At 46.4% G+C, this 18,703-nt stretch overlaps 1 protein-coding gene across 1 annotated transcript in view; it reads right to left on the bottom strand.

Moving 5' to 3' along the window:
* The window catches only part of LOC141059755 (scavenger receptor cysteine-rich domain-containing protein DMBT1-like), a gene marked incomplete at its 3' end in the record, with an annotated part of 153,183 nt that extends 135,121 nt beyond the window's left edge, over nt 1-18,062 (bottom strand). The window contains exons 1-4 of the mRNA XM_073555887.1: nt 17,970-18,062; nt 17,633-17,650; nt 12,611-12,628; nt 12,308-12,377 (exon numbers count right to left, since the gene is read on the bottom strand). Coding sequence (XP_073411988.1) covers nt 12,308-12,377; nt 12,611-12,628; nt 17,633-17,650; nt 17,970-18,062 — 199 coding nt within the window. The remainder of the gene's footprint in view (nt 1-12,307; nt 12,378-12,610; nt 12,629-17,632; nt 17,651-17,969) is intronic.
* Between the last annotated feature and the right edge of the window lie 641 nt (nt 18,063-18,703).

Genomic DNA, 18,703 nt, shown 5'->3' on the forward strand with positions numbered 1-18,703 from the left:
TCACACCTGCCAAATTCAGCCTGTCATACAGCGGTGTGATATACACTGGGCCTGACACAATACATCAGTGTCCAGAAGTATGTAAGGACATTCCATTTCTCCCGTCCTATATAACAGTGTTCACACCTGCCAAATTCAGCTTGTTATACAGCGGTGTGATATACACTGGGCCTGACACAATACATCAGTGTCCAGAAGTGGTCGGAGAATTAAATTCTCCCCTGTCCTATATACACCTTGTACCTTGTTTTACAGTTCCATATCGTTGGTGGAATTGTGGGTACATTTTTCAAAAAAATGAGGAAGTGTGGTGTAAGAGGCCGTGTTAGTGGGCCGGGGTTGCCAGCTGTTAATGATGGTGTTGGTGTTGGATCTGCTGGTAGTGGTAAAAGCAAATAACACCTAATGCAGGAGGTGTTGAGCCTGCATCATCATCTGGCTCCACAAGGCCTCAAAGGCTCCCTTTTCTGGCAGTAGGTAAACCGCTTTTAAAGCCGGAGCTTCAGGAACAAGTTTTGGCCTACATTGCTGACTCGGCCTCCAGCTCTATCGCCTCCTCTTCTGAGCTTTTAAAAAATAAAAGCACTGAGTCGTCTTTGGAGGCTCATGGTCATGAACCACACCTTTCTTTGTGTCCTTCACCCCAACAAAAATTGAAGGATGCGGCAGGCCACACAACAGATTACTCCATGGAGCTGTTTTCACATACCATGCCTGGGTTATCAAGTGAAATGGTGAATTACCCAGGCCAAGATGAATCTGACATGGAGTGCACTGATGCACAGCCACTGATAGATGATTCTGCTGGTGCATTCACTCAGAGCACGACATTGTCCTCGCAGTGTACTGAGCCAGATTCTGACCCTGATGAAACTCAGGTGCCCCTTCCCGCATACTATACCATCATACATGGTGACACAGAGGAAGGTGAACATGACATTGAAGAGGAGGTGATGGATGACCCAGTTGTTGACCCAGATTGGCATCCATTGGGGGAAGAGGGTGCCGCTGCCAATAGCTCCGAAGAGGAGGAGGAGCATCCGCAGCAGGCATCGACATCACAACAGCTGTTATCTGGCAGGCATGGAGCAGTCCAAAAACGGGTTACAAAAAGCCAAAAATTTGATTGACTGCTTGGCCAGACGGTCAAAATAGCACAGCGTGCAAAGACGCAAAATGTCTTCCATAGTAGGAAGAGTGCAGTGTGGCACTTTTTTGAACAAAATCTTAATGAACAGGCCAAGGTTATCTGTAAGAAGTGCGCAAAGACCTTTAGCCGAGGGAAAAATCTGAAAAATTTGAATACCAGTTGCATGCTTTGACATTTAACCACCATGCACTTGCAAGCATGGACGGAACACCAAACCTCAAGTACCACATGTGCAAATGCTCCCAAAGAAGCTAGTCAGCAACGCTACATTGTTTCCCCCACTATAAGCCCACCGGTTACCACAGTAGCAAATGTTGAGGTGTCGTTGCAAGGCCAAAGCTGTCAGGGAATCACAATGTTATATCAACGAAAGACTGAATCTAGGCCATCAAAAAGAACACCAACTCCATCACCATCATCAACCCTCTGTCAGTCCGCCATGTCCACCGCTAGTTCCACCATAGGCAGCTCTCAAGTCCAGCTCACCCTGCCAGAGACTATGAGTAGGACAAGAAAGTACTCATCCTCTCATCCGCATACACAGGGTTTGAACGCCCACATTGCCAAACTAATCTCGTTAGAGATGATGCCCTATCGGTTGGTGGAAAGCGCAGCTTTCCGCAAACTCATGGCCTACGCAGTACCACGCTATGAACTACCCAGTCGCCACTTCTTTTCTCGCAAAGCCATCCCAGCCCTCCACCTTCATGTGAAGGACCGCATTGTCCATGTACTCAAGCAATCAGTGAGTGGAAAGGTGCACCTCACAACTGATGCATGGTCCAGTAGGCATGGTCAGGGCCGTTACGTGTCCATCACTGCGCATTGGGTTAATGTGGTGGATTCAGGATCCACAGGGGACAGCGGTGGTGGGACAGTGCTGCCTAGTCCACGGTATAGGAAACAGTTGGCTGTAGGCATTCGACCCTCCTCCTCCTACTCCTCTAGAAGCGAAAGCTCGTCCCCAGAGCGCAGTCGCAGCAGCACTCCATCCGCAGCTGCCAGTGTTGCACACTAGGTGTCCCCCTATCGATCAGCTAGTGGAAAGCGTCAGCAGGCTGTGTTGAAGATGATGTGTTTGGGCGACAGACACACCGTGGAGGTACTGGCCGACTACTTTCAGCAACAAACTGAGTCATGGCTGGGCAGTCTACATCTTGAGGCAGGCAAGGTAGTCAGCGATAACGGCCGTAATTTTGTGGCTGCCATAGCCCTTTCAAAACTCAGACACATACCTTGCTTGGCTCACACCTTGAACGTGGTGGTGTAGTGCTTCCTCAATAATTATCCGGAGTTAACAGGCCTGCTCCAGAAGGTTCGAAAACTGTGCTCGCACATCCGCCGGTCGCCCGTACACTCCAGTTGTATGCAGAAGCTGCAGCGATTGCTACACCTTCCCAAGCACCGGCTAATTATCGACGTTGCAACAAGGTGGAACTCCACCCTGCACATGGTTGAGCGGCTGTGCGAACAGAGGCAGGCCATAATGCATTTGTGGGAGGATACCCGGAAAGGCACTTTGAGGGCAGACATGGAGTCGACAGGTGTGCAGTGGTCAAAGCTGAAAGACCTCTGTAAAGTCCTTCAGTGTTTTGAGGAATGCACAAAGCTGGTAAGCACAGACGACGCCATCATAAGCATGAGCATCCCACTTATGCGTCTGCTCATGCAAACTTTGACGCACATTAAGGAGCAGGCGTCTGCAGCCGAGGTTGACGAAGAGGAGGAGGAAATCCTTGATGACAGTCAGCCATTGTCTGCTCCAGGACCTCTCCTGGACGAGGTGGAGGAAGAAGAGGAAGAGGAGGAGGAGGGTGATGATGGGGATGATTATTTAGGGGAGGAGGATGCTTCTCGTGTGTCCAGAGAAAATGTTGGCGTGGCAAGGTCTGGTACAGGGTTTGTGCTTGACTGGAGGGATGTGGATTTGCCAGAAAGTGCTCCTCCACTAAGCAGTCGCAGTGCATCATTGACACCGGGAACATTGGCCCACATGTCAGATTATGCCTTGCAGATCCTAAAAAGGGAGCCCCGCATTGCCAAAATGATGATCCATGACGACTACTGGTTGGCCAGCATCCTGGATCCACGCTATAAAGGCAAATTCCAAAACATCACGCCACAGGAGAACCTTGACCTAATATTGTCTAACAAACAAGCTACTTTGGTAAACCGGTTGGTTGAGGCATTCCCAGCACACAGCAGCGGTGATGGTTCTCACACGAGCCGTAGGGGCCACGGGCAGCTTGGAAGAGGTGTTTGTGGTGCACACATCAGAAGTGGCGTTGGAGACAGGGGTTTCATGACCATGTTGTGGACTGATTTTTCAAGTCCCGCTCACACGACTGGTAATACTGCATCGATGGAAAGTGACAGGAGACAGCACTTGTCATCTATGGTTACAAACTACTTTTCCTCCCATGTCGATGTTCTCCCTCACAGGTCATTCACCTATGACTATTAGGCCACTAAACTGGACACCTGGCATGAATTGGCACAATATGCGTTACATGAGCTCGCTTGCCCAGCTGCAAGTGTGCTATCGGAAAGAGTCTTCAGTGCTGCTGGATCAATCCTGACAGAAAAAAGGACCCGTCTGTCGACCCAAAATGTGGATGATCTAACCTTCATTAAAATGAACCATGCATGGGTTTCCAAGGATTTTGCCCCACCTTCCCCTGATGACACATAGGTTGACAGAAAAATGGCTTGCTTTGGTCCTCCTCTTCCTGGGACTTGGCCAATTTCGCCTTTTGCATCAGCTGAATGTCCAACATCAACATATGCCACTTTGTAAACCTCCCTAACTTTGCTGCCTCCCCCCCAAGGCCGGGGTCACCACCTAGCGCACAAAACAGTGCGATTGCCGTTGCCCTGGACAGGTGGTAAGGTCGACTCTTGGGCGCGGGCACTGGCACAGGGTCCCTCATAGTGCAATCAAGTGTCTCTGATGGTGGGGGTGCACACCCGCCGTCAGACACACCGCCATACTGAGGGGCCCAGTGCCAGTACTGACGCTCATGAATGGGCCCCCCTTGCTTGGCCAGGGCCACAGCATTTGCAATCTTTACCTCTCCCTGCTCCTCCGCTGTGTAGTCTGGGCTGTCAAATCCATACTGGGCCTGACACCATCTGAGCCTGCCTCCTGATCTATAGACATATATTTTGAATGCGTAAACTATGCTATCCATACATGTTATGCGGTGATACGGTACCCTTTCTCACCTTTGTGCAATCACATGTAGTCCATACTGGGCCTGAGAACGGCTGGCGAGCTGTTAAGTAAGCTACAGCACCTGTGGTTTGCACACGTAAGTTTTTCATTTTTTCAGGAATGACGGTTAGGCCTAATTCCTGAACTGCGGTTGACCTGCACTTACTGGGAAATCATCGTTCGCGGGTAATAATTGTAATCAGTGATCCCCATCACTAACGTTGTTCAGCGGGTTATCTGCACCTGTAAGCGACAAACGCTGGCCTTTTCAGTGTAGCGCACATGCAGCCACAGACATGTAAGGCCATGACACACCAGTTATTGGCCAATCTCGCGTGCCAGAGCCTCGCGTGTCCCTCTAGTAAGCTGGACGCGGACCGCGGGGGGCATGACGGAGTCTCGTTCGTTAACGGAATTAAGCTTGCAATGGGTGCATCTTTTCGGTTGCTGGATGGTTGAGTTTGCCCGTGTTGAGTCAAATTACACAGCAGGCTCCACTCCTGGTGGTGCCCTTCTGGTCATTCCTTCAGCTTTGCAACCATACTGCCCACGTAAAAAAAACACTTTGCCTTCATGGACGCTGTTTGGAGGGTCGTGACTCGTGGGAATAACGCCGCCCAATCAGTTAACCTGCTAGAGAGATCCTTCGTTGCTCCCAAGCATGACATCACACTCCCTAGGAGGAAGGTATGCCACTGTGGCGACTGTACTCCTGGGGGCGACACAAGTGCACTGATGCCCAGCCACTGCTCGATGATTCTGCAGGTACATTGACCCAGACCACTACATTCCCCTCCTACTCTTCACAGCCTGAATCTGACCCTGATGAAACTCAGGTTACCCTTCCCATATACTGTTCCACCTTACACGGTGACAAAGAGGAAGCTGCAGATGAAAGTGCAGGTTCGGCCCACCCGCCGTCAGACACACCACCGTACTATCAGGGGCCCTGTGCCAGTGCCGTCGCCAACGAGTGGGCCCCCCTGCTTGCTCAGGATCACAGCACTTGCAAGGTTGAAATACTTACCTCTCCCTGCTCCACCGCCATGACGTTTTCCGCGTTTTCTGACTGTGATATTCTGATCAGAGAGCGCAATGACATCAAGTCTGTACGCCCTCTGCCTAAACAGCCAAGTGCAGTGAGATGGAAGATGGGGACGATGAGGAGTCCAGACTAGTACAGGGATTCCCTAGTGAGGAGACTTATTTAATTGTTTTCAATGTTGGGACAGCAATTTTTGGGGAGCACTATACTCTGGAGAATGATAGATGGGGCCCACCATACACTGGAACATTCCAAAGGTGGACATCAGACACTGGAGCAGCATTTACAGGGCCCATTATACACTAGAACATTAGAAATGGGGCCCATTATGTATGGAGCATTATTTGGGCCCATAAGACAGTGGAGCTTCATCCATGGGGACCAACATATACTATAGCATTATGTGGAGCTCATCATATACTGCTTCAAACATTATATGGGACCAAAGATTCTGCATGGAGAAATAGATGGGCCTTGTTACTCTTTATAGCGCACTATGCAGTGGCCATAATACTGTATGGAGTAATATACTGTCCGCTTTTGGAGCTATTGGAGAATTTAAAATGGATATCAGTCATGAGATGTAAAAAGTGAAGTATTTTTCATTGTAGTATACCACTAATTCTCTGCCGTATCGGAACATCATGAGTTGTGGTATGTGTTAAAGGGGCGCTCTTTGGCCCAGGGCACATGGAAACCTGGAGCCAGCCCTACCCCCCCACAACTTTAGCCAAATAACCCCCATTTTTCAGTGCGTAACTAGTAATATGAAGTAAATAAAGGGTGACAAGCTTCAGTAATAAGAATTTATGCTTTTGGCATTCAAATGGGCACTGTAAGTGTGTTTCCTGTCCTCTTCTCACTGCCGACTATTCTTCCCCATTGACTTACATTGGGTTTCGTGTTGCAGTCGGACCCCCGACTTTTCACTATAGTCGGCCGATTTCGTTCGTCCCTACTTTTGCGAAAGTCGGGTTTCGCGAAACCCAACTCGACCCAAAAAAAGGCAAAGTCGCTCATCTCTAGTTATGACCACCGCCTTTGTTGACTGTGGTTCCTCCATTAATCTGACTGATGCCCAAGTTGTGACTCTTAAGATAGGGACAGTCAGGTTAAAAGACCCTGTTAATATTGTGGCTGTGGATTCATCCTCTCTTACCCGGGATGGAATTTGTTTTATGTCTGAAGTTTTTTCTATGAAAGTGGGTTCCACTCATGTGGAAAATTTAAGTTTTTTCATTATGAATAATCTGCCTGCAGGACTGGTATTGGGAATGCCCTGGTTGCAACGCCACAATCCTCTAATGTTAGGCGTCGGATTCCTGACGCCGCACAGCAGGAATCCAGAGCCAGACATCCAGTGGTCTCCCATTCTCCTCCGACCACTCCGGGTGCTGCTCAGACTCGCTCTGACAGTCTGGATGTTGCTGCCACCTCTGGTGCAGCAATGGTAGCGCAACCTGCTCTGCAGGGAACTGCTCCAGAGGCTAAGTCCTCGTGCCGTGCTACTAGGAATGCCCGCAAGGTGACCTCTCACTGGAGAGCAGGGGTCACATGTTCAGGTCCTGCGTCGGATCTGATTGGTCCTTTCCAGGGTACTGGAAGGTCCTGGAAACGCATGGCTATAAAAAGCCCGCATGGCGGCTCAACCATGCGCTAGTGTAGCATATTATGCTGTGTGTGTATGGTGATGGATGCATGGACTGGTGACTGACTTATTAAGAAACCCATTCCCTCTGATAATACGAATGGTGACAGAGTGTTGGTTAGTCAGCACCAGATTGTGGCATGCTACACGCCACTGTGCCTCCTGCACTGCACATTAGCGTCCGACGGTGTCCGGCCTTCCGGCTCCGCCGTCCAGTGGCTATAGTTATTGCCACGCTGCGGTAGCAGCGTCCATTGGCAGTTGCGGCTGCAACGCCACCCACTGGTCATCCTGTGAGGCTAACAGGGCCAGCATTCTTATATTCTTTATTGTAAGGCAACTCTGTGTCTTAACAAAGTCGCTTTTAGCGTTCGGGTGACATTAACCCGAGCGCAGTAATTCACCTTTTGGTGCATCTGCCACTGTCCAACAGCGGTCTTATCATCTACCGCACGGTGGACCCCGGGCGGTGAACGCACCTTCTATTATTTATATTTGGTGCATTCCACCGACTATAACATCTTATTAATTGGGTGAAGGGGGAGATCACCCGATGGGGATGTAATGATAATGGTTTGTGTTGTAACCCGGTTCCTTTTGTCAATCCGATAAAATCCGTATCTGTGTTATCTGTCGGTCTGGAGGGTATTCCGGCGTACCTGAGAGACTTTAAAGATGTGTTTTCCGAAAGCGAGGCTGAAGTGTTCCCACCACAAAGACCATTTGATTGTGCTATCGATTTAGTACCTGGAACCAAATTACCCAAGGCTCATTTGTTTAATTTGTCCGGGCCTGAGCGCCAAGCTATGAAAGAGTACATTAAAGAAAGCCTTCGCAAGGGGCATATTCGGCCCTCGGTCTCACCCGTGGGAGCGGGGTTTTTCTTTGCAAAGAAAAAAGATGATGGGTTGCGACTGTGCCTCGACTTTCGAGAACTGAACAAAATTACTGTTAACACGTACCCTCTCCCGTTGATTCCTGATTTATGCAATCAACTCACGGGGCCAAATGGTTTTCTAAGCTCGATCTACGAGGGGCTTATAACCTTATAAGGATCCGGGAGGGGGACGAATGGAAAACAGCGTTCCTGACAACTGAGGGGGTTGTTTGAAAACCTGGTTATGCCCTTTGGCCTCACTAACGCTCCTGCGGTTTTTCAGAACTTTATTAATGTTGTTTTTTCTGACTTCATTGGACGTTACGTAGTCATTTACCTGGATGACATCTTGATTTACTCTGAGGACAGTCACACTTGCATCATCTGCGTACGGTGTTTATGAGACTCCGGGAGAACCATTTGTATGCTAAGCTGGAGAAGTGCTCATTTTGATGAAGAGACCTGAGTAGTCTCGAAAGCTTGCAATGTGTTACCATCTTTTCAGTTAGCCATTAAAAGGTATCAACTACTGAGGACTCTCAATCCTGAATATTTTTCATTTTTTATGCAAGAACTGTCTTTTCTGGGTGCAATTGTATCCGGAGAGGGATTCCGCATGGATCCAGGGAAGGTTCAGGCCATTACAGATTGGGTGCTGCCTCATGACCTGAAGGGGTTGCAGCGATTTCTGGGCTTCGCTAATTATTATAGGAAGTTCATTAAAGGGTTCTTGCAGGTGGTAAAACCCTTGACGGACCTCACTCTTAAAGGGGCAGTTGTAAAAAATTGGTCTGTGGCCGCAAAAAATTCCTTCCTGGCATTAAAGAAGTGTTTTACTACAGCCCCTGTGTTGGTACAACTCGATTCGTCAAGATCTTTTATCGTCGAGGTCGACGCTTCGGAGGTGGGGTTGGGGGCAGTATTGTCACGGGGCTCTTCTACCTTGACTAACCTCAAACCCTGTGCCTTTTTCTCTGAGAAGTTCTCTTCGGCCAAGAGAAACTATGATGTCGGTAACAGGGAATTGTTAGCAGTTAAATTGGCTTTTGAAGAATGGAGGCATTTTTTGGAGGGGGCCGCTCATCCCATTACGGTCGTCACTGATCATAAAAACCTGGCCTATATCGAGTCTGCTAAGAGAATGACCCCCAGACTGGCTCGGTGGGCACTTTTTTTTTCTTGATTTCATTTTACCATCACGTTCCGACCAGGGTCTAAAAATGTAAAGGCAGATGCCTTATCCCGAAGTTTTGATTCTGTGTCCCCTCCAGAACCTCCTTCCTCCATTCTTCAACCGGGAGTGGTTGTAGCCAAAATCTCCTCTGAGTTACAGATAGAGATTCTGGAAGCACAAGCACAAGCTCCCAGGAATAAACCCCCAGGTAAATTGTTTGTACCCGAACAATTCCGTCCCACACTCCTTCAAGAATTTCATGATTCTGTGTTAAGTGCACACCCTGGTATTGCAGCTACCCGGGGGGCAGTAGCTAGGGGTTTTTGTTGGCCCTCTATGAGTACTGATATAAAAAGGTTTGTGAATACTTGTGGGGTGTGAGCGCGCTCTAAAAGCTCTCAGGTCCGTCGGCCGGGGAATTGGTGCCTTTGCCAATTCTGGATAAACCATGGACACACCTGTCCATGAACTTTATCACTAACCTTCCACCTTCCAAAGGCAACTCAGTGGTATGGGTAGTGGTTGATAGATTTTCTAAGCAAGCCCACTTTGTGCCATTACTTGCATTACCATCCGCTGAAACCTTGGCCCGCTTGTTAATACAGCACATTGTTCGACTGCATCGAGTGCCTGTGAACGTGGTGTCGGACAGGGGTGTGCAATTTGTGCCAGGTTTTGGAGAGCGTTTTGTATGAAGTTGGGGGGTCACATTTTTATTCTTCTCTGCCTATCACCCGGAATCCAACGGACAAACGGAACGCACCAACCAGTCATTGAAGCAGATTCTGAAATGCCTGGCCTCCTGCAGACAGGAAGACTGGTGTGAGGTATTACCCATGGCAGAATTTGCATTCAACTGTCGGATTAATCAGTCTACCGGAAAGTCTCCCTTTCTGGTCAATTATGGGTTTGTTCCGCAGTTTGGGGAATTTTCCCATATGGATTCGGATTGCCCTGGTGCCGAGGGGATGGTATAACAATTAAAAATCCTCTGGAAGGAGGTACAGGGGAACATCTCCAAAGCCCAGAAGAAGTTCAAACATTTTGCAGACAGGAGGAGGGGGGTGGTTTCTGCGTTGACAGTGGGGGAAAAAGTCTGGTTGTCCACCCGTAACATCAAACTTAAAATACCCTCTATGAAGTTGGGCCCCAAATTTATTGGCCCATACAAGATTGTAGAGGTGATCAACCCAGTGGCATACAGATTACAGTTGGCCACCTCCTTCAAAATCTCTAACGTCTTCCACAGGTCCCTATTAAAACCTGTGGGGACAGTTAGAGAAGATCCCTCATCTGTGGCTCCAAAAGTGTTGGTAGAGGATCAACTGGAGTACGAGGTAGGGCGCATCGTTGATTCGCGGTGGGTGCACAGGAGACTTCAGTACCTTATCCATTGGATGGGATATTCCGTTGAGGATCGATCGTGGGTTCCGGCCAGTTCAGTGCACGCTAATCGACTGGTGTGGGCTTTTCATGCCAGGTACCCTGAGAAACCTGGGGGTCCAGTGGCCCCCCATTAAGAGGGGGGTACTGTCATGGTTAGGACATGGTTAATGTCCTGTTCTCACAGGGTTAACTTTTGCCGGCCTCTCTTTGGATCTGGGAGGGGTATTTATACTCACTCCAAACTAGCATTCTCTGTCATTTATACTGCTGTTCTGGTGTGTCTGACCCCTGGTGTGCGTGTACTCTGCATTGTTTGTTTGCTTACCGTGTATGACTCGGCTTGTTCCTTCACTCTGTACTCCATCTCTCGTTTTGGTACCATTGTCTTTTCTGGTTCTGACTTCATGGCTTGGCTATCATTACTCCATTACAGTTTACCCCTATTGTACTGTCTAATGCCCGTTCTGGTTTTCTGATCTATTGCTACGTCCTGACTATCCATTCTGTCTAATCCTTTGGTACTGTATTGCTATCTCTTGCTTTGACATCGGCTTGATCTGGTTTCTGTCTCTGTCTATGCCCCTTGGTAACATTGTTCTGTAGTTAACTTTCTAGGAGTTTCCCTGCAGCTCCTAGCTCCGTGGAGCTTAGGCCATGCCACCAGCAGTCACGTGATTCAGGTCCTGGAGCATGCATTGTCACCACTGCTGCCCACTCCACAGGTATCTTTGTGCACAGTCTTTGTACTCAGGACACGCGCTCTTGGTCAGTGAGCATGTGCAGTGCGGTGTTCCTGACAACTGTTGGTGAAATTATTCCTCTTTGGAGATCAACCAAGCTGGAGTGCAGGAGCTGGCAGAGTTCTGTGGTGCTTCAGTTGAATGCTGTTTTCATGTGGCTAACTCTGCTATCCTGGAGCATTGCAGCAGAGCAAGCTTAGTGTGGTTTTGTTTTACCCTGTCTGTTGGATCTTTCCTTTTCTTTTTGTGCAGTGCATTTATTCCCTGTCTCACCTCCTGGGGAGGGAGTTGAGAGTTTAGATCAGGGCTAAAAAGGAGATAGGGACAGGTCTGGGACTTGGGCTTCACTACCATTAAGTGTACCCCCAAGTTAAGGAAAGTCAGGACCCCCTTAGCCTTAGGGGTCAGTTTCAGGGCCCTGGTTCCATGTCACCTGTTTTCCACTTACTGCCCTGTGACAATATGTTCATATGATTAAATAAAAACCCCTCTCATTACACCCCCCTCATTACACCCCCTCATTATACCCCCTCATTATACAACACTCCTTTTAGCCATTGTCTGCTCTCACTGTTATTATCAACAGCAAGCATAGGCTAATGAGAGTAGTAGTCCCATCAGTTAATGCCAGTCACTGGAGGTAAAGTTTTTACCTCCGGTCACAGCTGCGGGCTCATCCTGTTATCCAACAGCGAGGGAGCCGCAGCGCTCTGACCAGTGGTAATGATCTTACCGCCGTTCAGAGCCACCAATGTTTCTCGTGCTGTCATGCAGAAGACAGAGCAAGCAAAAACTCCTGGTGTACAAGGGGCTGAACCCAAACAGTTACATGGACTTCCTGGTCAAGTCTGAGTTTGGGCTACATGCCTGAATAGTAGATGTTTGGTACATACCCCAAACTTTTTTGTTTGAGCTCGCCCATCTCTGGTATTGAAAACTTTATCAGTTACTAGATGGATTCTACCATCCTCAGGCTCCATTCGTTGTGTAGCCTCTTCTGCTCAGCACCCCAAAAATTGCCATTAGTATTGTTACTTTGAAAGCAATCTATCTCTTTAAGAAATACAACTTACATGCTTCCATAATGGTAATCGGCAGGTAAATGGCGTTTAAACCCTGTACAGTTGACTTACTGGAGCAGCACTAACAGGGAGAAAATTAAGGTTTATTCTCACTAAACCAATGACTTCTAATTACCTAAGTAATGCTGCAGGGAATGGTAACAGTCATAGCTCACCAAACATTGTGCGACTGTTAAGCTGCAATAGCAATGAGCAAGTGGTTCAAAAGATAGAAAATTTGGAATTTGTTAACCTATTTGTACCCCTACAACCTGATATATATGAAACGCCATTTACAAAGTGGATTACACTTACCATAGGTCTTATCACCATCTATGAAACGAATGAGAAAAATGTATATTTTATTACATTACAGAATGTGAATAATTAGACAGGAGGTGCAAAGTTTATATTTTACTCTCATGCTTGGCTGGCATAGTCTATATTTCCAGGTCTGAGCCATAAATGTTAGAGCAATCAGACCGTTCACCAGGATGGCTGATTGATCATGCCTAAGAGCAGCCATCGCAATATATAACCAGGAACATAAAGTAGCTCTCTGTAGCGCTATAGCATGCAAACATGAAATATGAAATTTGAATTGTATTACTAGTCTAGAAAATATGAAAAATTGAGGATACTTAGCACATAAAGTGACTGATCACTCCACCCCTCAGCGGTTTTAATTACACCAGGATCCTACCTTCCCATATAAATGTAGGCTATCAGCCCATGAGAGGAGTCCCCACATATTAGGTCCCAGCAACGAAAATCGCCTTTCCATTTCTGCCGGATACACATGAATTGGCCAATTTATAGGCTAAGTGTTCTCAATCTTCTCTACTTTATTTTGTTGGTCAGATATGGAAATGGATACACTTTGTAAGCGACTGTACTCAACTGATTTCTGCTTGGAAGTATTGGTCAGGCTTTTGATATTTGTATACATAAGCTCTCTATTTGAGCACACCACCCCATTTTTAACTAAAGATAATTTTTGAGGCCTGGTGTGTGTTTTGTAGTACTTTTGCAAATCAATATATTGCATCAGCCTTATGGATATTTCTAGCCCCCAAAAATACTTTTTCAGCCCTGCTGTCTATTTTCTAATAGTTTTTGCAAATCAATATATCACATCAGTTGTGTTGATACCATTTCTAGGAACCAAAAATAATTTTTAAGGCCTGGTGTCTGTTTACTTATACTTTTGAAAATCAATATATTGCATCAGCAGTGTCGTTGCCATTTCTAGACTCCCAAAATACTTTTTCAGGACTGCTGTGTTGTTTTTAGTACTTTTGCAAATCAGTATATCACATCAGCTGTGTCATTACCATTTCTAGGCCCCAGAAATACTCTTTTAGCCTTGGTGTCTGTTGTTTTGTAGTTTTGCAAATCAATAAATCACATGGCCTGGTGTGTTTTCTAGTACTTATTAAAGTCAATAAATCGCATCAGCTGTGGGCAATGACCGGGGGTAATGATATTACTGCCGTTCAGAGCAACTATTGCTTCATGTGCTGTCAGGCAGATGACAGCACAAGGAAAACTCCTGGTGTTCAACGGTCTGAACGCCAACAGTAACATGGACTTCCTGGTGAAGTCCATGTTTGGGCTACATGTTTGAATAGTAGATGTTTGGTACGAACCCTAAACATTTTTGTTTGAGCTCGCCCATCTCTAGTATTGAAGACTTTCTCAGTTACTAGATGGACTCTATGATCCTCAGGCTCCATTCTTTTTGTAGCCACTTTTTCTCATCCCCCAAAAAATTACCATTAGTAACATTAGTATTGTTAGTTTGAAGGCAACCTGTCTCTTCAAGAAATACAACTTACATGAGCCATAACGGTAATCTGCAGGTAAATAGCATTTAAACCCTGTACAGTTGCTTAATGTAGCAGCAGCTACAGGTAGAAAAGAAAGTTGTATTCTCCCTGAAGCCACTCACTTTTAATGACCCAAGTAATGCTGCAGGGAATGGTAACAGTCATCGTTCACCAAACATTATGCTACTGTAAAGCTGCAATAGCAATGAGCAAGTGGTTCAAAAGAAAGAGAAGTTTGCTTTTGTTATCCTAATTATGCCCCCACAACATGATTTATATAAATCCCTTTTTACAAAGTGAGTTTAACTTACCATGGGATTTTTCATCATCTATAAACCAATGAGAAAAAAATATATTTCAATACATGACAGAAATTGAATAATTAGACAAGAGGAAAAAAGTTGCTCTTTTACTTTCATGCTCCTTAGGCAAAGTCTATATTGACAGGGCTGACAAGTAAATAATAGAACAGTCAGACTGTGAATCAGGATGGCTTACTAATCATGCCTGATCCGTTGTGCCAAAATGGCTCCAAGGGTGGCTGCCAAAAATATATCCTATTTTGACAATGAACTTAGTTTCTACATCATTCTTTTGTTTAAATATTGTCTGGAATTATGTATCCATGAAAATTCGATGTCTAACTCTTAAAGTCTTTCTCAGCAACTAAATTGACTGTATCATCCTCAGACTCCATTAATTCCATAGCTTCTTTTACACGTCACAAAAATGTAATACTATTATTATTGTGACTTTGAAGGTACCCTGACAACTGAAGAAAAACAATTTACATGCAGGCATAGTGGCAATTTGCTGTTAAATATTGTTCAACTTTTTACAGTTGGCTTTTTAGAGCAGCAACCACAGGGAGAATATTAAGTTGTATTCTCCCTATAGCTGCTCACTTCTAGTTACCTGGGCGGTGCAAGGAAAGGTTACAGTCATCACTCTGTAAACTTTGTAAACAATGTAGATTTGCGATAGCAATGACGAAGTAGTATAAAAGTGAGAAAAGTTTCTTTTGTCATCCTATTTATGTCCCCACATCCTAATATATAAGAAACCTCTTTTTATTATTATTATTATTATTATTATTATTATTATTATTATTTATAAAGTGCCATTGATTCCATGGTGCTGTACATGAGAAGGGGTTACATACTAATTACAGATATCACTTACAGTAAACAAACTAACAATCACAGACTGATATAGAGGGAGAGAGGACCCTGCCCTTTCAGGCTTATATTCTACAGGATGATGGGGAAGGAGACAGTAGGTTGAAGGGTTGCAGCAGCTCCAGTGATGGTGAGGCGGTAGCTCCAGTAGTGGTGAGGGGGCAGCAGGGATCATTGCAGGCTGTAAGCTTTCCTGAAGAGATAGGTTTTCAGGTTCCGTCTGAAGGATCCGAGTGTGGCTGATAGCTGGATGTGTTGGGGCAAAGAATTCCAGAGGATGGGGCCTATTCGGGAGAAGTCTTGGAGGCGGTTGGATGAGGATCGAATAAGTGTGGAGGAAAGAAGGAGGTCTTTGGAGGATCGGAGATTGCATGGGGGAAGATATCGGGAGATATCGAATTGGATACGCTCAGGGAGTGGGAGCCAGTGAAGAGATTTGCAGAGGGGAGAAGTGGAGGAGTAGCGAGGAGAGCGATGAATTAGTCGGGCAGCAGAGTTAAGGATGGACTGGAGAGGTGCGAGGGTGTTAGCAGGGAGGCCACAGAAAAGGATTTTGCAGTAGTCGAGAAGGGAGATGATGAGAGCAGGCACAAGCATTTTAGTAGAGTGAGGGTTGAGGAAGGGGCAGATTCTGGAAATACTTTTGAGCTGGAGGCAGCAGGAGGTGGAGAGAACTTGGATGTGCGGTTTGAAGGACAGGACAGAGTCAAGGGTTACTCAGAGGCAGTGGATCTCCGGTATGGGGGAAAGCGTGATGTCGTCAATGATAGGTCAGGTAAGGATGATCTGTGAGATGGGGAAAGATGTTCAGTTCAGATTTGTCCACATTCAGTTTGAGGAAGCGGGAGGAGAAGAAGGAGGATATGGCTGATAGATACTCTGGGATTTTGGAGAGCAGAGAGGTGACGTCTGGGCCAGAGAGGTAGATCTGAGCATCATCGGCATAAAGGTGGTACTGGAATAGGTGGGACTTTATGAGTTTCCCCAGGCCAAGTGTATAGATTGAGAAGAGCAGGGGTCCTAGAACAGAGCCTTGGGGGACTCCAACAGAGAGAGGGTGGGATGAGGAGGTAGTGTGGGAGTGGGAGACGCTGAATGTGCGGTTGGAGAGGTATGAGGAGATCCAGGATAGGGCGAGGTCTTTGATGCCAAAGGAAGAGAGGATCTGTAGTAGGAGGCAGTGGTCAACTGTGTCGAAGGCAGAAGACTGGTATAGAAGGAGGAGTATAGAGTATTGTCCGTTCACTTTGGTTGTAAGTAGGTCGTTAGTAATTTTGGTCAGGGATGTCTCAGTGGAGTGATGGAGGCAGAAAAAACCAGATTGTAGATTGTCAAAGAGCAGGTTAGATGAGAGATGGGAGGAAAGTTCAGAGTGGACATGCTGCTCCTGGAGTTTGGAAGCGAATGGGAGCAGTGATACTGGGCGATAGCTGGACATAGCGGTTGGGTCGAGGGTTGGCTTTTTGAGGATAGGCGTGATTTTAGCATGTTTGAAAGCAGAAGGGAAGGTTCCAGAAGTTAGTGATAGGTTGATGGGGTTGGGATACAGATGGGATAAGAGTGGTGGCGAGGTTGGGGAGGAGGTGGGATGGGATGGGGTCAAGTGCACAAGTGATGAGGTGTGATTTGGAGAGAAGATGAGCAAGCTCCCATTCAGTGATGTTGGATAAGGAGGTTATGGGCTTTGGGCATTGGTCTGGTATACAAAGGGGTTGTGGTGGTTGAATAATAAAGACTTGCCATGTTTAGTCTATCTTGTTTTTGAAGTGCATGGCCAAGTCCTCAGCAGAGATTAGGGAAGTTGGAGTGGGCAGTGGTGGGCGGAGGAGGGAGTTAAAAGTATTGAACAACTCTTTAGGGTTGTGGGATAAGGAAAATGCAAGGGATGTAAAGTAGGCCTATTGAGCATGCGTGAGAGCTGATTTGAATGCAAGTGTTGCTTGTTTGAACGCAATGAAGTTGTCTTGGGTATGCGTTTTCTTCCAGCGCCGATTAATTCTGGATGCTTGCCGAAGTGGTGTTATTGTGCCAGGGTTGTCTATTGATTCGTCGCACTCTGTTATGCATGACAGGGGCGACAGAGTCGATGGCTGATGCAAGAGTGGCATTGTAGAAACTAATGGCAGTGTCTGTGTCATGGAGTGAGGCTATGAAAGACAGTGGTAGAATAGAGTCAGAGAGTTTGTGAATGTCTAGATGTGCAAGGTTTCTACGGGGGTGCGTGTGTTGCTGGACATGGATGACAGGTGAGGAGGAAAGGGATGAGAAAGTGACTCAGATAGAGGGAGAGGGGAGGTTGTGAAGTTAGATAGAAAGATGATTGCACTTACCATAAGTTTCTTTAACATCTATGAAAAGAATGAGAAAAAAAGACATTTTAATAAATAACATAAGGTGAATTATTAGAGAGCAGGTACAACATTTCTGTTTTACTCTCATGCTTGGTAGGAATAGGAGATATTTACAGGATTGAGCAGTAAATGTTAGAACAGTCAGAATGCGCATGAGAATTGGTGACTGATATTGCCTGTACCCATGTGCCACTATGGCTCCAATGGAGGCTACCAAAAATAAATCCTATGTTTCCAAAGAATTGAGTGGCTGCATCATTTTCTTCTTTAAATATTAACTCTGAGCTCAGTGTTGCATCGTGATACTTTTTCTCACGATGCTAGAGGTGATCTCACCAAGGTCACAGCAGTTCAGGGGCCCGACTGGGAAGTCAGCCTCAGAGACCTGTGGTAACCCCGATGACGTCATCACTAGCCACTGATGCTGCGCTTCCAACAGATCATTCTCCAGTGGTTTTCAGCTGGATAACCACATCTTAGTTTTGTCTAGGGTTGAAAACTATTCATCCCAGACATGGGATACGCCATGGGACAGAACAATGGACAGGTGAGGGAAATGGTTGCTTTTTATTTGTGTTTTTCTGCAGGAGACCAAAGCTTCAATGGAATGGGCATTAAGTGAGTGTAGCTGTGAAAGTTATTTTTAAATAAACAAGTAAAAGTGTAAGTTTTTTTTATTTCAAATGAAGGTCTATATTCTGGCTGTGTGTTTATTTACAATATAACTATAGGCTTTGTAATGGATAGGTGTCTTATAGATACCTCTCCAATACTAACCCATGTGTTAGGCATCGAGTTCCTGCTTCTGCAAGGAGGAAGCCCAAGCTTTGCCTTCTGCGGTCTCCTATTCTGTTCCGGCAGCAGAAGAGGCTGCTCACCGAAGGCGTCGATCGCGGCGTCTTGCTCAAGCTAGTGCTGTCAGGTTGGTTGCTGCTGCCACCTCCGGGTCAGCTTTTGCAATCGACACTAGCCAGCAGCAAGCAGCTCCAGAGTCTAAGTCCTTATTGCAGCCTACTGAGCATGTCCGTGGGACGACCTCTCATTGGAGGT

Source organism: Dendrobates tinctorius, unplaced genomic scaffold (genome assembly GCF_039654945.1).
Source record: "Dendrobates tinctorius isolate UK_male_01 unplaced genomic scaffold, ASM3965494v1 ptg000230l, whole genome shotgun sequence".
Classification (NCBI taxonomy): Eukaryota; Metazoa; Chordata; class Amphibia; order Anura; family Dendrobatidae; genus Dendrobates; species Dendrobates tinctorius.